Source organism: Falco punctatus, assembly GCF_963210335.1.
Source record: "Falco punctatus genome assembly, chromosome: 4".
Taxonomy (NCBI): domain Eukaryota; kingdom Metazoa; phylum Chordata; class Aves; order Falconiformes; family Falconidae; genus Falco; species Falco punctatus.
Genome location: NC_137583.1, coordinates 8,537,804 through 8,554,089, shown reverse-complemented (window position 1 = coordinate 8,554,089; position 16,286 = coordinate 8,537,804). Strand labels below are relative to the sequence as shown.

Here is a 16,286-nt window from a genome sequence, read left to right as displayed (position 1 = left end):
ATGCAGACACAGCAAAATATTTTTCTAAAACAGCTGCATGGGCTGCTTTATCTCAGTATTCACCTACTGTCTTGCTTTGTGAGATCACTCCCAAAGGAAACACAAACAAATAGGTATATATTTAACACTGTAGAAGAGCTTACTACTAAACATGGCTGGTTTTGTGATTTTGAAGTTCCTGTATTGTAAATATTCCTTATAGTGGCTGACATTTTGGCTTTTCAGTTTTTTCCTGTGTACTGAAAGTCAGTGGAGGAGATTTGCCATAATCAAGAGCATTCACTGAGCTGTGCACTAAATAATTGAATAATATAACAGAAGCCCAGAAACTTTGTGAACTACCCTGTGTCTATGATCCAAGCACAGATGTACAATGACTTGGAGAGAAGGGGTAATGTGGGGAAAATGCTTCTTGTTTTAAAACACTGTGAGGTCTGCGTGTTGCATGAATTCATAAGTTTTATTTCTGTGATTAATACTTCAGTGGACAACTTTTTGCATACTTTTTTGTTAGTTTTCATCTTTACGAAAGCCTGTCTGGAGAGTATTTTTAACACATTAGCTGTTTTGTTTAAAGTACAGGCATTCTTTGCCGTTGTTTCAGTAGCCTTGTTTTCAGGCTGATGTCTTGTTCCCTCCTTCAAATACACTCACTAGACTTGGGAACAGTCTCTGATTTCAGGCAAGATATGTTGAATACTGATCATGTGATCCAATTTGGAACGTAGCTTGATAGAGACCCATTTTACAGTGATTTTTCCTGCTGTGAGCAAACTTTGTCTCTGGGAATAGCAAATAAGTTGTACACAGCAGCATCTGTTTCTTCTTAAGTCTCAGAAGGCATCTTGTGATATTAGAGATTTAGTCATTCAGTACAATTGTCGACTATGAAGCATATTTTTAATAGCTGTAGACTAACTATAACAATACTGTTCCCCTATCTTTCTGTTCCCCAGTTTACTACTATGGTCCTGTCTGCTGTTTGTCTATCATTTCAATAAATTGATTTCAGAAGGATGAGTCTGGTATCTTTTGCCAGTGCTAAATTCGCAAGTTTACATAATGGAGAGCATTAGTTTTTCTAGGAAAGTTACTTTACATAGTCCTGAGGACCAAATTCATACTCACAGGACAAATATAAGGGTAATGTGAGAGATCCAAAAAAAGAACGCACCTCTCCCCAAGTGCAGTAATACAGGGATGTGCAATAGTAATGTGTGAGTATAACATTGCAGAGATGGGGTCTTTTTTTTGTGGCTGTGGGAGAAGAGTTAGCACATTAATACAGTGCTTAATTCCTTCCAGAAGTTGCCTATGTAGCAGGGTTCCTTTGAGTACTTGCAATTTGAATCTTTGTAGGATTCTAGATTGTTACAGTGCAGTGTGGGACAAGGAGAAAAGCATGAACATGTGGATTAAACCTTGTAAGAGCCAGCTGAATTTGTCACTTTCCGACGTAGATTGAGGGCAGGTGAATGTGACAAACAATACAATATATTTGACCCAGGCTAGAAACTAGTTTCTGAAAATCAGTAATTTGTTTTTTCAATGCTTTAAATCTGGAGATAAATTGCTTCTGATTCTCTGAGTGTTGTTTGGGGAGGTGTCTTTTGTATGAAGGCCAGCATTGTGGAAGTAGCTGCTTTTGTGAGACCACAGAAGGAAGCATCAAAACCTGAATGCCTGAATGACTCATCTTTCAATATTGTATCATTTAAGATGGGTTTGAGGGAACGGAAGGGTTTTTTCTGGAAAAAAAAAAAAAAACAACCCAAAAGGCACACCACGAGAACTCACTGTTGTTTTCTTAGGGTGCGATGAAGACTTTCTCCCTTGCAGTATTAGATAATATACCTTTCCAAGATGTGGCATTTAAAAATTACTTGGGATATTCCAGCTTCTCTCCTGATTTTCAGATGTTTTTTGTGTGAAAGTACTGAAAAGCTTTTGGTAGAAACAAAGTTCCTGAGCATCATGGATGAAGTTCTGCAGACAAGCGCAATAGTGGTAAACAGGCAATGGTATGCAGATTTTGTGGTGGCCAGTTGACATCAGTGGTGCCTGTAAACACATTAGGGAAATATGCAGAGCATGGGCTACAGCAGAGCTACTATGGCATTGAGGTTTTTCTGCCTTGATCTTGATTTGTTGGTGGCGTGTGTGTGTTTCTTGATGCTTTTAGAATGCTAGTGAAACTAGAATAATTACTTAATGTCCTCTGTGTATGTGAACCGTAAACTGAAACTGTTCAACATAGTCCCATAGCATACTATGATTGTAGTGCTGTAGAATTTGCCAGATGAACAGAGTTGAGCAATGTTGGTCACGTTTCAAGCAAACTTTTTTGGAGAATGTTCTGATGACTCCCCTCAACTCTAGCAACAAACCTCTGGCATGCTAACGTTGGAACTCCTTGTAGCCAAGGTGTGTCAATGTTAACATAATTAGGTAACCAGCTTGTTTTTAAGGTGGTTTCTTGAGAGACCTTTCCTGTCTTAATTTTTTTTTAATTATTTTACGGCACTTGGTAATTACACATGACTTTGTATTTAGGAGCAGAAAGTACTTATCTGCCTGGTACATTCCAGATGGATCATACAGTAATCCTTGTGTGCAGCCCACATGAGATTGGCAGAGTGTCAGCATGAGAAGGGGGCAGAGAGAGTGAAAAAGAGATTTATGAAGGTCTGAGTGATTTAATCTAGGATTCCAAATCAGCTTAATCCTTCAAGTACTCACTACATCAAGTCCATATGTGAAAATGAATGAATTCTGAGATTATTTTTTTTAATGAACGGATGTTTTTTATAGTGTGGTGTTTTGTGTGTGTTTCAGTATGAGCAGGGAAACATACTGCACCTCATCCTTTAGTGAAAAGAAAACTACGCTTTGTCTGATTTTGTAACCACAAGGCATTCAGCATTTCAAGCACAGTTTTGACCTTCAAGTTAGCGGCTAAAAGTCAGAAAGATGGGAGAAGTTGCTTCTCGCCTCTGTCCCTAAATCACAGTATATAATCTTGATTTTGCATTTATTATGTTCAATTAGAAATTGAAAACAAAAGAATAATAAAGATCAGATTTATTTTTATCTTGCTGCTAAAATGTTTAACCCGTATTTTGCTGCTGTGGGTAAGTGACCAGAGCAATCATCGCGTGTTGTGCTAATGTTCAGCTGTATCATAAGCATAAGGTGTAGTTTACCTTTTGAAAGCTAGACTGTTCTACAGTTTGGGGTTTTTTACTGGTGTTTTAAACTGTAATACAAGTTCTATATTCATTTATGTATGTATTTGTTAAAGGTGTAAGTCAACTCTGTGTAAACTACTGTTGTAATGTAATTCTCTTGTCTGTTTTTGCCTTGTTCACAGAAGATCAAATTAACACCTTCTGAAAAATATATGTACATGGTTAATTAGATCTGGTGGAAGTAAGTCAGTGACAAGTTCTCTTTCCAGCCACTTACAAATGATTTCTGACAGGATTTTTTTTTCTAAGCTGTTTCTAGTTTGGGTTCTTGATTTAGTGAAGTATAGCAAACTTACTTGCTAGCAGCTAATGCAGATAAAGGATGTGAAAAGCCTGGGGTTTGGGTTTTTTTTAATAATTTTCTTTCTTGGTGAAAAAAGTACGAAGCCAGTTGTCTTTTTTTTCTTTTTTTTTTCCCTCCAATACAAAGAGTAAAAGCTTTATAACTGTATACCAGATGGTGGATGTCTTGGTGTGATTTTTATTTCCTAAAATTTGTGAATTCCACAGTGTCTTAAAAAAATCAGTACTCTGTACATTGTATTTCTGTCAAAGTGCCATATAAACAGGATTGTAGGAGTGTGTAAATGTAGACTTAAACTCACGTATTTGTTTTAATTTTTTTTTTTTTCACTCTCCACTCCAGAGTCAGATCAGTGACTTAAGTATTGTATCAAGTTCTGGAATGCAACAAAATGCAAATCCTCCAAAGCCAGAGAGCACAGAGCCTTCAGAACAAAAAACTTCATTACAATTGCAAGAGCAGGTATGTTTCATCCAACCCTAAATAAGGTGCGGCGTTTTTTTTCATTTACTTTTTCATTTGTTTTGATATGAAAATTTTCCTTTTGTTTTTTTTTTACAATGCCTGCAGTGTTGTCTGCTGAATGTATTATTGCTTTAAATAAAATAATGAGTTTAAAGACTTTTAGAGTCCTAAATTCTGTCTTTTGACTTAGTGTTTAAAAATATGAGGCTGTGTCCACACTACTGTGAAAATCCAGATATGTTTAAATGGGCTAACTTGGATTCTGGAAGAAGTGAGTCTATGACAATGTGCAGGGTGGCTTGCAGAGCCAAGAAGCAAAAAGATACCTCTGCCACATTGGACTGAGTGTGGCCTCAGTTAGCTCTACACATTGTTGCAGTCTTTCAGCTGTGAACTCAAGCCCAGTTTTCTCATTTCCAAGACATTTACTTAAGGTTTGTCTGTGCTGCCTTCAAAGCTACAGCCACAGTCCTGCTAACTTAGGTCAACAGTGCATTGCCAGCCAAGAAAAAGAAAGTGCTTCAGTCATGGCAGTATAGAATTCTCTGTAACATAATTGAAGGTGTGTTTACCTATCTTCTTCCACACTTCTGTAGCTTGCATTGAACCTCTGCTTGTTTGACTGGTAATAATATCAGTCAGCTTGGCCAATCCCTTTATACTTAGACTGTGGAAAAACTGTGTGGTTTTGTTTTGGTTTGCATTGAGGCTTTTTGTTTAGTTGGGAGCAGAAGAGTAGCACTGTTTGGGGCTTTTTTTCCTAAGTTAAGCACTTTTTGACAGTATATTCCTTCCTCTGCAGGAAGGGACATACTGAAAAAAAAATCAATAAAAATTTAGTGTTGTTGGGGAGGGATGTTGCTCAAATTGTAGTAATACCAGTGTTCAGACCTGTTTCAGGTATTAGATGCAACATGTTGAATCAGCATGTACCCAGATACCTAAAAATTCTAAAGCTTGGTGTTACTACTGTAATTAAGGTGCAAACCACAGTAAAAATTCTAGTGAAAATAACCTCTGTTTCATGTAAATGTTGTCTTTAAACCACATGAAACTTAAGACAAAATGCTTAATATCGTCACTGCAGTGGCTGGAATAGGTAGCAATAGCTCAATATTTGACTCCATTTTCTAGTAAGCATTTCTGCACAAGGAAGCTGTAGCCTTGTGCAGGACTTTTTAGAAATAAATTTAGAAAAAAAAAAATAATTCTGCAATAACTAAATTCCCTGTAACACCCAAGGTATTACCTTGGTAATACCACTGCTTACAGTGCCACCCGGTGGGCACAGAAGGGTCAGCAGTGGTTCTCGCAAAATACCCGCTGAGGTAAGCCACAAAGCCTGCCTCCCGTCCTTGCCATAGGTTATTGTTGTGTTTCTGATACAATAAACCACAGTGTCTGAAAAATGAAATGCTCTATGAAGGTGTTTGCAACCTTGCACTTAGTACTATAGTAATATTACTACAAAGTACTTTGTTTACTATAGTACTTAGGGCTAGGGTATGGGCAGCAGGAATCTTTTAGGGGATGGTGTAGTAACAGTTCATGAACTAAAATGAGGAGTGGGGAGTTCACTGGGATTATTTGCTATTTTAGCCCCCTCTATCCCCTCAGCAGCACCTCTGCTTTTGGGTCAGCTAAGTGTTAGACTGACCCCTGGCAGCCAGCTCTGCCAGACTGAGACCTGGCAGCAGGGTTGCCTGAGGCTTTGTTTTAAAAGAAGATACTTTCTTTTGGGTCACTCCAGGTAGACTGTACACAATCAGCTGAAGTACCCCACCTGACAGCACATGGAATTGTAGAACAGAAAGCCAGTAACGAGTAAAGGAAAAATTGGAAAGATGAGATTCTAACAAGTTGCTTTGAAGTAATTGAAGGGAAACAGTTGATTTATAGAACAGGTGAAATGGCATATTTTTAATTCTGTTGAGCCATTTAAAATAATAGCTGCAGAGATACTGGAAAAAATTAATAGGGTAACATGAGTTATAATTCTGTAAAGCTAGTTAACTGGGTTCAAATATATCACAAATGTATGTTAATCACATTTTTAATAATGTGGACAGCTGGAAGACTACTGGAAGAGCATTCCATTTCAACTGTAAAAATGTATTTTTTTAATCTAAATAAAACAAGTGACCAGTGAAATTAAAAAACAGTGTACATATGGTAAGTAGGGTAAGATTCCTGAATCCTCTCCGAAATGTCACACTTGTATGTTGATTGACTAACTTAATTTCATGCTAAAGATATCGCAGATGTGGGAATAAAAATATATCTTCTGTGAAATTCTGAAGTTCAAGTTTTTTATCTTGGCAGTTCAAAGTGAAGTTCAGTTGTATCATGAAATACTTTTGTGCCAGTGATCAGCAAAACTGAACCAGAACACTGAAATTAAACTTTATAGTGCCAGCTCTGACTGCAAATTCATGTTTCAAAGTAATCTGAAAAGATTTCTGGAGAAACCCATTGAGCAGCACTCTGTTCCTGTGAAGCAAAGTGATCACATTGCCTTTTTGCAGCCCCTGCTGATAAGGGTCTTCATAACATACTGAGCTGATGATACACTCAAAATATACCTCAGCCAGAGATGGGACAGTCAAAAGATGTGTTTCATACTTCGGGCTGGAAATTAACTTCATATTTGAGACTGTGTACGTGTAAGGGGCTAGTCTGGCTTGGATCAGAGCGTGGTAGAGATTTCTGTTTATTACTTGAATATTGTAATATGCCAATAAAGGAAAGAAAGGTGATTTATTATACTAAGTGAAAAGCTGCATTTGAAATGAGATGGAATAGTGATTTTTCTCTTAATGGAATCTTTACAGTTGAGGGACAGGTCTCTGGAACAGTAAGATCAGTGGAGAAAAGTAAGAACAACTTTCTTGGAAGAATTCCTAACGTAATTTGCAAGATTTATAAACTATAGAATGTCTCGGCTGCGAAAAAAAGTGTGCCTGACTTTAAACTACATAAAAATGAGTAATGTCAATGGCAGTAGATATTAGTAACCCAGGTAGAAGTCAATATGATTTCAAGCTCAAGGGGGTTTTGTTAGGCTATTTGCATGCTACTTGTACTGCTGTACCTTCACTATTGTTTTTTGTGCTGGTAAAATTACATCTAGCCTAGCAATGTCATGGTACAGTAGTTGTCATTGTAAAATAGCATCTTTGTTTAGACATACCATCAGAATATACTGGAATTGTGCTGCAGGCCATTCGGTCTTCTGAACAGAATGTTGTATTTTAGTCCAGCTGTTTTACGTAACTTCTGGTCCTGTACAACCTTTGGGGGGGGGGGGGGGGGGGGGGGGGCAGGGAAAATTGTGAGATTAAGGGTATTAATAGCTGGGGTTTTTCTCTCATGAAACACATTTTTAAATATTTTCAGCAAAATCTTAAGAAGGTGAAACAGCTGATTTTAAGGATATTTAGTAATGTCAGGGGCAGTGGTGTAGGCTAGATGTGTATTTTTGGGAGAGGCTAAAGGGCTGGTAGATGTAACTCTGTGTGTATATGTACACGCTTTTCAAGGAGATATATGTACATATGTTTAGGTTTATTCAGATTCTTTCATCTATTGCAACATCTGTTGCATTGTTAATGAAAAAGGGCAAGAACTCTTGGCTATTTAATTATTTGCAACTCTATAAATTCTGTGTGGATTTTGCTCAACATGGAAACATGGATGTTATGCACTCCCCCCTGCCAGCCCCCGAAGTCTTTTGTGTAGTCATTGTGATCAATGATGGCAGGTGCCATCTCAATGACAGAATCCAGAGCCTTCCCCCTCCTGTACTACTAGTGCACAGTCTGTCTGTCAAAGGCTGTAGAGAAAAAGCTTAGATAGGATGTTGCTAGTAAATGAAATTGACTTCACAATTCCTGTAAATAGAGCATGCTTGATATCCAAACTGTATTTTAGATACATTTGACCTAGTTGTCTTTCATTGTTTCCTTGATATTATAATAGGCTATGTGAGGTACACAGTGGTGTGTATATTTTTAAACTGAAAATTTCCTTTACCCTTCTTTTTAGCCATTTCAGTCAAGGCAGAAGCATCTGACTTTGGAGGAACTGTTTGGAACCTCTGTACCAAAGGAACAGCCCACAGCTCCGTATCCCAATCCAGAGGGCACGGAGAAGTTGCAGACTGACACCTCTGCCAGAGAGCAGCACAGTGTGCTCTTGCCTTTTTCCTTTGACCAGTCAACAGTAATGCAACAATCTCTAGGGAAATCTGAAAGTCCAAGCATTAAAAGCAGTGCCAATCCTTTCAATCAGCAAGAATGTTCAACACCTATGCTAATACCTCCAGCTTCAGTTTCCCAGCCTGATATAAAAAATGTTTCAAGCTATTCAGTTTGTTTAAGCCCTATTCTTAATTCAGCCTCAACAATGGAAGCTGCCCCTGCTCAGATGCTTCCTGGCCTAAAACAAAACAACAGTATAATGCAAGTTATGCAGCAAGCTGCCAAGCAGATATCCCCATTAGTGAATCAACTGCCATCTGAAGTGAACCACGCTCCACAAAATCTAATGGCTGGCCAAAGCCAGCTTATAGCACCCTTGACATCAACAAATACAGGAACTGTCTCAAATACATCCCATACAAGTGTTGATCTTCTCCAGAAACTCAGGTTGACCCCACAGCATGACCAAATGCAACAGCAGTCTCTCACTAAGACTTCCTTAACACCAAACATCTCTGCCTCGGTTGGCCAACTTGCAACACCAGAAAGCTTCAAAGAATCTCACAGTAAGCCATCAGCCTTGAACAGCAAGATAATCTCTCCCCTTCAGGTATTCTATGGGGTTTTATATCCATGAAGCTTTAGACTGTTTTTAGGCTACATGTATTTTTCTCTTGGAAAATGTGCTATTATATATGAGCCTTTTAAAAATAATTAGGAACTTCAACTGTGTGATATTAATTTAATTGCTGACTTAAAAATCCAATTCCATTAGTTTTATATCATTAGCATCTGCTATCAGTGACAGACCTGTTTGTAGAGGAGGAGGGTTTTTTAAGCTGGTGCTGTTAGGGGATGAGGAAATCCTGAAGAATTCATTGGTACTTGTCAGAAAATTACTGAGAACTGATGATCTGAGAGGGGGCAGAAGGTTACAGTGTTACAAGAGTTAATACTGTGGAAGTCTTAACCTGTACCTTCTCTGAAGGTACAAAATTAAGAGTTTCCTGCTTCTAGTTACTTTGTTTTGGATGTTTTATACTCCTTCAAGTTTGACTCCCTTCTGCTGGGGATACCTGTGGGCTGCATTGAGGTACTGTTAGTTTTTTAGTAAAATGGATGGTAAACTGGTTTATTTTGTGTAATTGACCACCTTGGTTTATTTTATCCTAGTACTGCTTATAAATGACCTCTTAAAGTTTTTATTTCTTGGAGAAGAATCTATTGACTATGTCTTAACATAAGCCAAAGTAGTAAATTTGCTTTGAGAGACCAGGTGCAAATGTCACTCTTAGTCTGTAAGATTAATGCATGTGGCTTTGTGTTATAAATCATTTTTTATCAGTTAGTATTGCTCTGTTGTATAATTGGCTACCTCAGTTTTAAAGACATTATTGGATTTCTGTTTTTCTTCAAAGTTTCTGTAGTGCCCATCTCTGAAGTTATCCGATGACTTATTTATGTTCATGCAAACTAAGCCAGTGTTTGATTATGTCTTCTTGCATCTTGAGTGCAACAATAATGCAAGAATAAAAAACACCAAAGCTACTTACAGCTCCATCTGCATGAATTTCCTAATGTTTATTAATATCCAGTGCTTGCCACTGGGTTTTAACAAGTTCTTTGGTAGCCCTGTCTGGGTCAGTTACTACTCTCCGTTCTGGATATGGTGATGACTTACTCATAACAGTGATCTAATCAAAAGCACAACTATTCAGCCTAAGTATTATGTTAGAATTTCACGTATTTTTCAAGTGTTGCTTTTCTGTCCTCAAAAGAATTATCCCTGCCTTAATGTTTAAGAAATGGGTGTGTTTTCATTGTGCTGTCTAATTAGATTGTTTCTAATCTGCTGCTGCTGTTGAAAATTTTCAAGGCGGCTGTGACTACTACATGCTAGGATTATTTTACTAGCCAGTGCCTTTTTGAGATGTTTGGACTGATTTGTTTTGCAGAAGGAGGAGGAGGTCCAAGTACAGCATTGAGCAGCTATCTTGATCCAGTATTGAAGAACTGTACATTTTGAGCAGTATTTTTCTTTCATGTACTAATTAACCTTGGTACAGATTTGACTGAAGATTGTGACATCTTTGAGCATTTAGAAAAAGCTGGCTTTATCCATAACTGCCCCTGTCTGCTTGATAGCCTGGGAATTAGCTCTTCATATGCCAGTCATACCCTTTTTTCCTTCTATGTCCACTGAGTGTACATATTTTCATGAGACAAAATTTTCCATGGCCCACATATACTCTCAAAGTAGCAAAAGACTTCTTAACTCTTGTATAATTAGACTTTAAGAATATGATGTTGTACTTGTTACCACTTCGTAAAGCTAATCTTATTTTTTTGTTAAGGACTATCAATTCCCTGAGTGTTTTTCATGGCAGTTCAAGTAAGCCAAGCACTGTCTGTTGCAAGCAGTGTTTTCCTGTTCTGTGCTGCCAAGAGGCATTCCAAATGGCTATAACAAGCCTTTCAAAGAATGCCACAGGAATTTAGTAAAGACCTTATCTATATGCCTCTTTTTTTCTAATATTTTCTAATATTTGAATTTTATTATATTATGCTCTTGAAATCTGACTAAAGAAATAGCTGGATGCAGTTTGTAAAGGTATAAAATACTTCTGAAATCCTAGGAGAAAACAGCATTTAATTTTTCTGAAGCTGATTTAGATAAAACTCCTAGAAAAGAAATACTGAATTAGCCTTCCTGGCAATTTACCAGACTGATTACAAAGTACTGAACTGTTCACTTGGTAGCATTTGTTTTGATGCCAGTTTCAGTGTGTTAAGGTGTTGTTTGGATTTTTTTTTTAACTGTAGTTGTCTGTCTTCAGAAGTGTTTTGTTATGGTTACAAGGTTTACTGTAATATTGAAAGCACAAAACATAAATTCAATTCTTTACTCTTTTTTTCCAGCTTCCCATTGATTATATCAGTTTTACAAAATTGATTGAATTACATCCAAAATCTGTTGAAATTTGCATTTTTGTGCTTTCATAAAAACAGAGAACCACCACTGGAAATTGAGCTGTAGATGTTAACTTACGAATCATGCTTTCTTTTTAACTTAGACTGTACAACAAAACAAGGAATCAGAAGTATTTCCACAGCCAAAGACTTTGTGTAAAGCAAGTCAAGTAAGTGAATAAGTATCTCTGCTAATTGTTTATTGGCTTTCTTAAATTAAAAAAAAAGGTATTTGTTACTTCAGAACTTTCTAAGAGGAAGTTTTAATGATCTAAACACAGATCTAACATTATTAGAACTGCCTTTGAATAACAGTTCAAAATAAAGATGATACGAATTTTCAAGTTCAGTTAAAATAACTGGTAATAGTCAAGTCTTCAAGAGTTGTTTTTAATTACCTTTTTGTCATGTGCTCTTTTCAGGAGACCATCTGTAATTCTTGTTTCCTTTTACCCATCCCCTCTTTTTTCAAATCTGTTAAATTGCCTCGTTCTTGCCCAACTTGCGCTATTGTAAAAGATGGTTTAGTAGCATGCCCAGATCTGATTGTGAAGGCAGTAAAAATGGTCCTACTTTAAGTAAAATGCTGTTTTAGCTATTGGCCTGCTATAAGATAAGCTGTACAGTCTGTTCATGAAGGCTAGTAAATAATTGCCTAAATAAAAGCATTTTACATGGATTTTGGAATTTTAGGAAACATGTATGTTGTGCGGTAAACTGCATTTGTTGGTTTAAACATGTTTTCAGCTGAAGTACCACACTGTTAAGTCTTCACAGTTTTGACTAAACCAAAATCAATTTGCTGGTTCTGCCATTATTGTTGTTGCACATGCTTTAAGTTTAGATGGGTTTGCAGGTTTTTTTTTTCTTCTGGATTTTTGATTATCCATGGGGAACTCTTTCTGCTGATGTATCAAACATCTTTATATATCACATTTAGTCTTGCTTTCTTTTGAGTGAGATGGGCATGTTTGTTTTCTCCCCCTCCCATGTTGGCCATTCTGGAAGCCTGAGCAAGATGCATTTATCATACTGAATAATAATTGCAGTTATCAGGAGATGCCAGATTTGCTCAAAGCTGATGCTTATTCATGTGCACTTTATGCAAATATAGTATTTCTATACATTTGCAATTTATATTTGAAAGTAGTAGTAAAAGCAGTGTGTGGGTTTCTGTAATGAAATAGACACAGACCTGTGGAAGAATGAGGTGGGAAGATAGTCCTCAAAATATTCCTGTCCTACTCTCCTCAAGGGAAAATCTACTTATAATGAGAGTATTTCAGTGTACTCCGATGCTTTAATTATAGTTCATCAGTAATTTTAAATACCTTTGAGATACTTCAAATTACAAGTGTACTTGTTGGAGACCAATGAGGCAGGGGGGCGGAAAGCAGGACTAGCCTTTCTGTCAACTCCTAAGGAAAATAATAATTTGCAAAACAACTACAGGCTCCTTTGACCTAGGTGAAAAGCTCATCTTTTAATTCTATGTGTTATGTTTCAAAAATTCTGGAAGGTAGCAACCACATGAGGAGGAAGGAGCCTGCATACAAGAATACTGAAGACTGTTAACTTTCTTCAGCTTTTAAAATGAGAATTACTGCTGATACTAATCTTCATAGGTAGATATTTCTTCATTAAGGGCAGCTATTCTGTAATATCAGACTGAATAATAGTGGCTACAGTTCTTTTTTCTTTTTCTTTTTTTTTTTTTTTTTTTGTGCTTGTCTCTCCAGCCTTTATAACAGCATTCATTCTTACTGGACACAGTGCTTATTAACTTTCTATTCTTTTACAGGTTGCACCTCCGCAGTTTGTTACAGCCACAACTACAGTTACGCCTTCAATCCTCTTGTCTCCTAGTGTTTTTCAGCAATCAGCTGCAAAAGCTACTGAAGTGGAGAATAAAGCCAGTTCTTCTTCACCTTTAACACTTGGAACAACAGAAATTCAGACTATACCTCCTACTGTTCTCAGTAGGTCTCAGCTTCAAGAAGCACTGATACATCTAATAAAGGTCCTGTCTTTACAGAGCTTGATTCCTGAGGGATGGGGTTCCAAGTGTGGTAGCCAGTACTGAGAAATTCTGTACCCGCATGACTCCTTTTGCCCTGAAACGCTACAAAAGTTGCTCCTTTCTATTGGAAAGGGTAGATTATTCCACACTGTACACGTAGTATGGCACAGCTTGTGCCTTTTGGCTGTGGGATGGAGGACTTGGAAGGTTAGAGCTGTACATAAGATGTGTCCTTTCACATCCCTATGAATTTGTGGATCAGTGAGGAAAAAGTTGCACTAGTAGAAGCCTTGGTATGGGGAAGGGCTGGTTGGTTTTGTTGTCTTTGTCAATGTTCCTGCTTTTCCAAGGAAAGCTTTCCTGTTCCCTAGAACTGTTCTTGATCTTTACCTGTCTTTAAAATGAAAAATGCATAATTCTAGTTCTACTATCTCTAGGGACTAAAAGGTTCAGTTGAATAGCATCTGTGATGTTGGGAGAAGCCATGCATTAAGGTCATTTTGACTTCTAATGTCATGAAGTTGCCATGAATGACAAACCATTCTTTGTTAACTCAGGATTCTCTTGCCCCCGCCATGCTGACATTAGATGCAAGTCTAAAAATAACAAGATTTCCTGGTGATAAAGTTGTTAGGACCAAAAAGGGCCATTACCAGATCCCACCATTAGCTAGGTTGCCTGGTTTATCTATGTTGTTCCTTTTTGCATAACCTTTTTATGTATGGGTGTGTACGTACTTTTTTCCCTTTAAAGACTTAAACTGGCTTACTTCTAAGTCTTGCAACTGAGCTGAACTGCCAGAAGTTTTATTCTCATTAGAGACACAGCACACGGATTCTCACCCAGTAGTCCGAAGAGCATAATTGTGGTGTCTTTAGAGCTAATTGGAATACTTGTCTACAGTCTTCTTTTTTCTATAGAAAGCTGAATTAAGACCAAAACAGGCATACCCTGCAGCATGGGAGTACTTGCACAGTACTCCAAGCAGGATACCAAATTTTCCATGCAGATCTTGTAAAAAGAATATTACATCTTCAAGCTGGCTGATTAGGTACCAGGTTTGTAAACTTGTTACATGAAGGAAATAGACTCAAGAAATATCTCTAATTCACTTCTCACACATGAGAATTCTTGTATTAACACACTGCAGTCCCTTTCAGGTTGGTCTAACAGAAGTAACATTACTTCTAACACTTTTGCAGGCTTTGTTTAGGAGCCTGTACGCAGGATGGAATCTTTGTGTCCAAGGCTAAGGTTTGGAAGCTGGAGAGAAGTGAAATTATGTGGCCAAGGCTGACCTAGTGACCCCTGGTTGGTTTGTTTGAGCATCCAGTGTGCTTAGTGATCTCTTTAGCTGTCTTACCAGCTTCATGGGTTAAAGTCTGTATGTTGTCCAAAAAGCATGGCCTTTGGTACAAGTATACAGCTAGTTCTCTTAACTCTGACAGCTAAGACTGTAAGGAGTCCTCATGCACAACTTAAATGGCATTAATTTAAACCTTTTTTTTCATTTTTTACTAATGATTCTAATGTGTGTTTTTTTCCTGCAGAACGATTCCCGTTTTCTCAGCACTATTCATGAAGTCTACTTGCAAGTCCTAACCAAGAATACAGACAACATTAAGCTATAATTGGAGCTTAATCTACTTAAAATATAACCATTTTAGAAACAATTATGCCTCGTCTATAAAACTAATATTTTTGTAAAAGAATATTTAGTTTTCAGTGTCTTGAATTTGAACCTGTTAGGAAAGACTATTCCTTAAATACTTAGGAAAGTTGTGTTCTCAGAAGTGATCTAAGTTTTCACTGTGATCATCACCAGCAAACTTTTTTTTTTTTTTTTTTTTAATTGGGGAGGGGACTTAAGTTGCATTTGAGCTCTCATTAGCATTAAGAGAATGTGCAGATGTTTGCTCTGACTTTCTTTGCTCTGACTTTCATTCCTAACTGTGTTCACTGTTCAAGGATTACAGATGCAATACTAAGTAAACCAGCAAATACATAGTACAGTACGGTACACCACACCAGAACAAAATTCACTTGTGAGAACCTAATTCCAGTTTGAAAGACTGAGGAAAAGAAAAGCAAAATGCCATGTGATTAAGCTGGCAGGTGTGGGGAAGGAACAGATCTGGAACCCAGGCCTTTGGAGCTAAATCTTTAACAAAATGTTAAAAAATGTGATTTGCTCAATACATTGACAGTCTCTAGCTAATGCACATAAATTCATCTTTTAAATATTCCATTAATCTTACTTGCTTCTGTGTTGCTGACGTTAAACAGGTATCCAAGTGAGTAAGGCCATTTTCTCTAAAAAGGCAAAATCTGAAATATGCAAAATCCTCTGTGATTGTATCTTTTTTTTTTTTTTTAAAAAAAAAAAAAAAAAAGCAACAGAATAGTTCTGTTCCATGTTGAAGCTCTCTCGTTTTAAATTTATAGTTAGGAGACCACTACTGGAAAACCTTTCTGTTCAGCAGTGTTTGGTATAATTTAAATGCTTAGTTTCCCTTTTAGCTTAAGGATGGACCATGTCATAGGTGGCTTTCATTCCTCAGTTGTGTTGGAACTGCAGTGTTGAAAACTATGCAGATGGGGAGCAAATGCATGCTTTTCTTCTGTTGCCCTCTCCCCAGATTGTTAGTGCACAATTCATAGTCAGAAGTTTATCTAATCAAGATGTTATCACTTCTTATGTGATCTAGTAATTAAGTAATGTAAGAATTTAACTGGATACTTTCCCATTTGAAATCAGAAAATTTCCAGTTATAGTTTCTTATGCTGCTGTGTTGGTTTACCCATGGCTTGTATTTATTTCTTAAAAGCATGCAAAGGTAATTAATAAGAATTCAGGTCTGAACTTTCTCCAGCAATAGAAGTTTTAAAGGATGATTTTCCAGTAGAAAAGTTTTGGTTTATTGAGTAAAAAGATAATCTGTAGTGAGTTATGATGCACTGCTTCTTTCTTTTCCCTCAATCACTATTGAAATATGAAGAAAAAAATTGTTTGGCTCCTTACAACATATGTGTGTGTATATATATCCTAAGGATTAGTTAATGTTGACATAGTCAAGGTG

General features: G+C 37.1%; 1 protein-coding gene across 2 annotated transcripts in view; it reads left to right on the top strand.

The window, feature by feature from the left end:
• Nucleotides 1-15,575, top strand: part of DCP1A (decapping mRNA 1A) — a 40,325-nt gene extending 24,750 nt beyond the window's left edge. The window contains exons 6-10 of one of the 2 annotated variants that reach the window (XM_080384061.1): nt 3,895-4,014; nt 8,062-8,826; nt 11,291-11,356; nt 12,988-13,165; nt 14,757-15,575. In XM_080384061.1, coding sequence (XP_080240187.1) covers nt 3,895-4,014; nt 8,062-8,826; nt 11,291-11,356; nt 12,988-13,165; nt 14,757-14,788 — 1,161 coding nt within the window. In that variant the 3' untranslated portion in view covers nt 14,789-15,575. Of the gene's footprint in view, nt 1-3,894; nt 4,015-8,061; nt 8,827-11,290; nt 11,357-12,987; nt 13,207-14,756 lie in introns of both variants that reach the window. The other variant, XM_080384060.1, reaches the window with a different exon arrangement.
• Nucleotides 15,576-16,286: the final 711 nt, after the last annotated feature.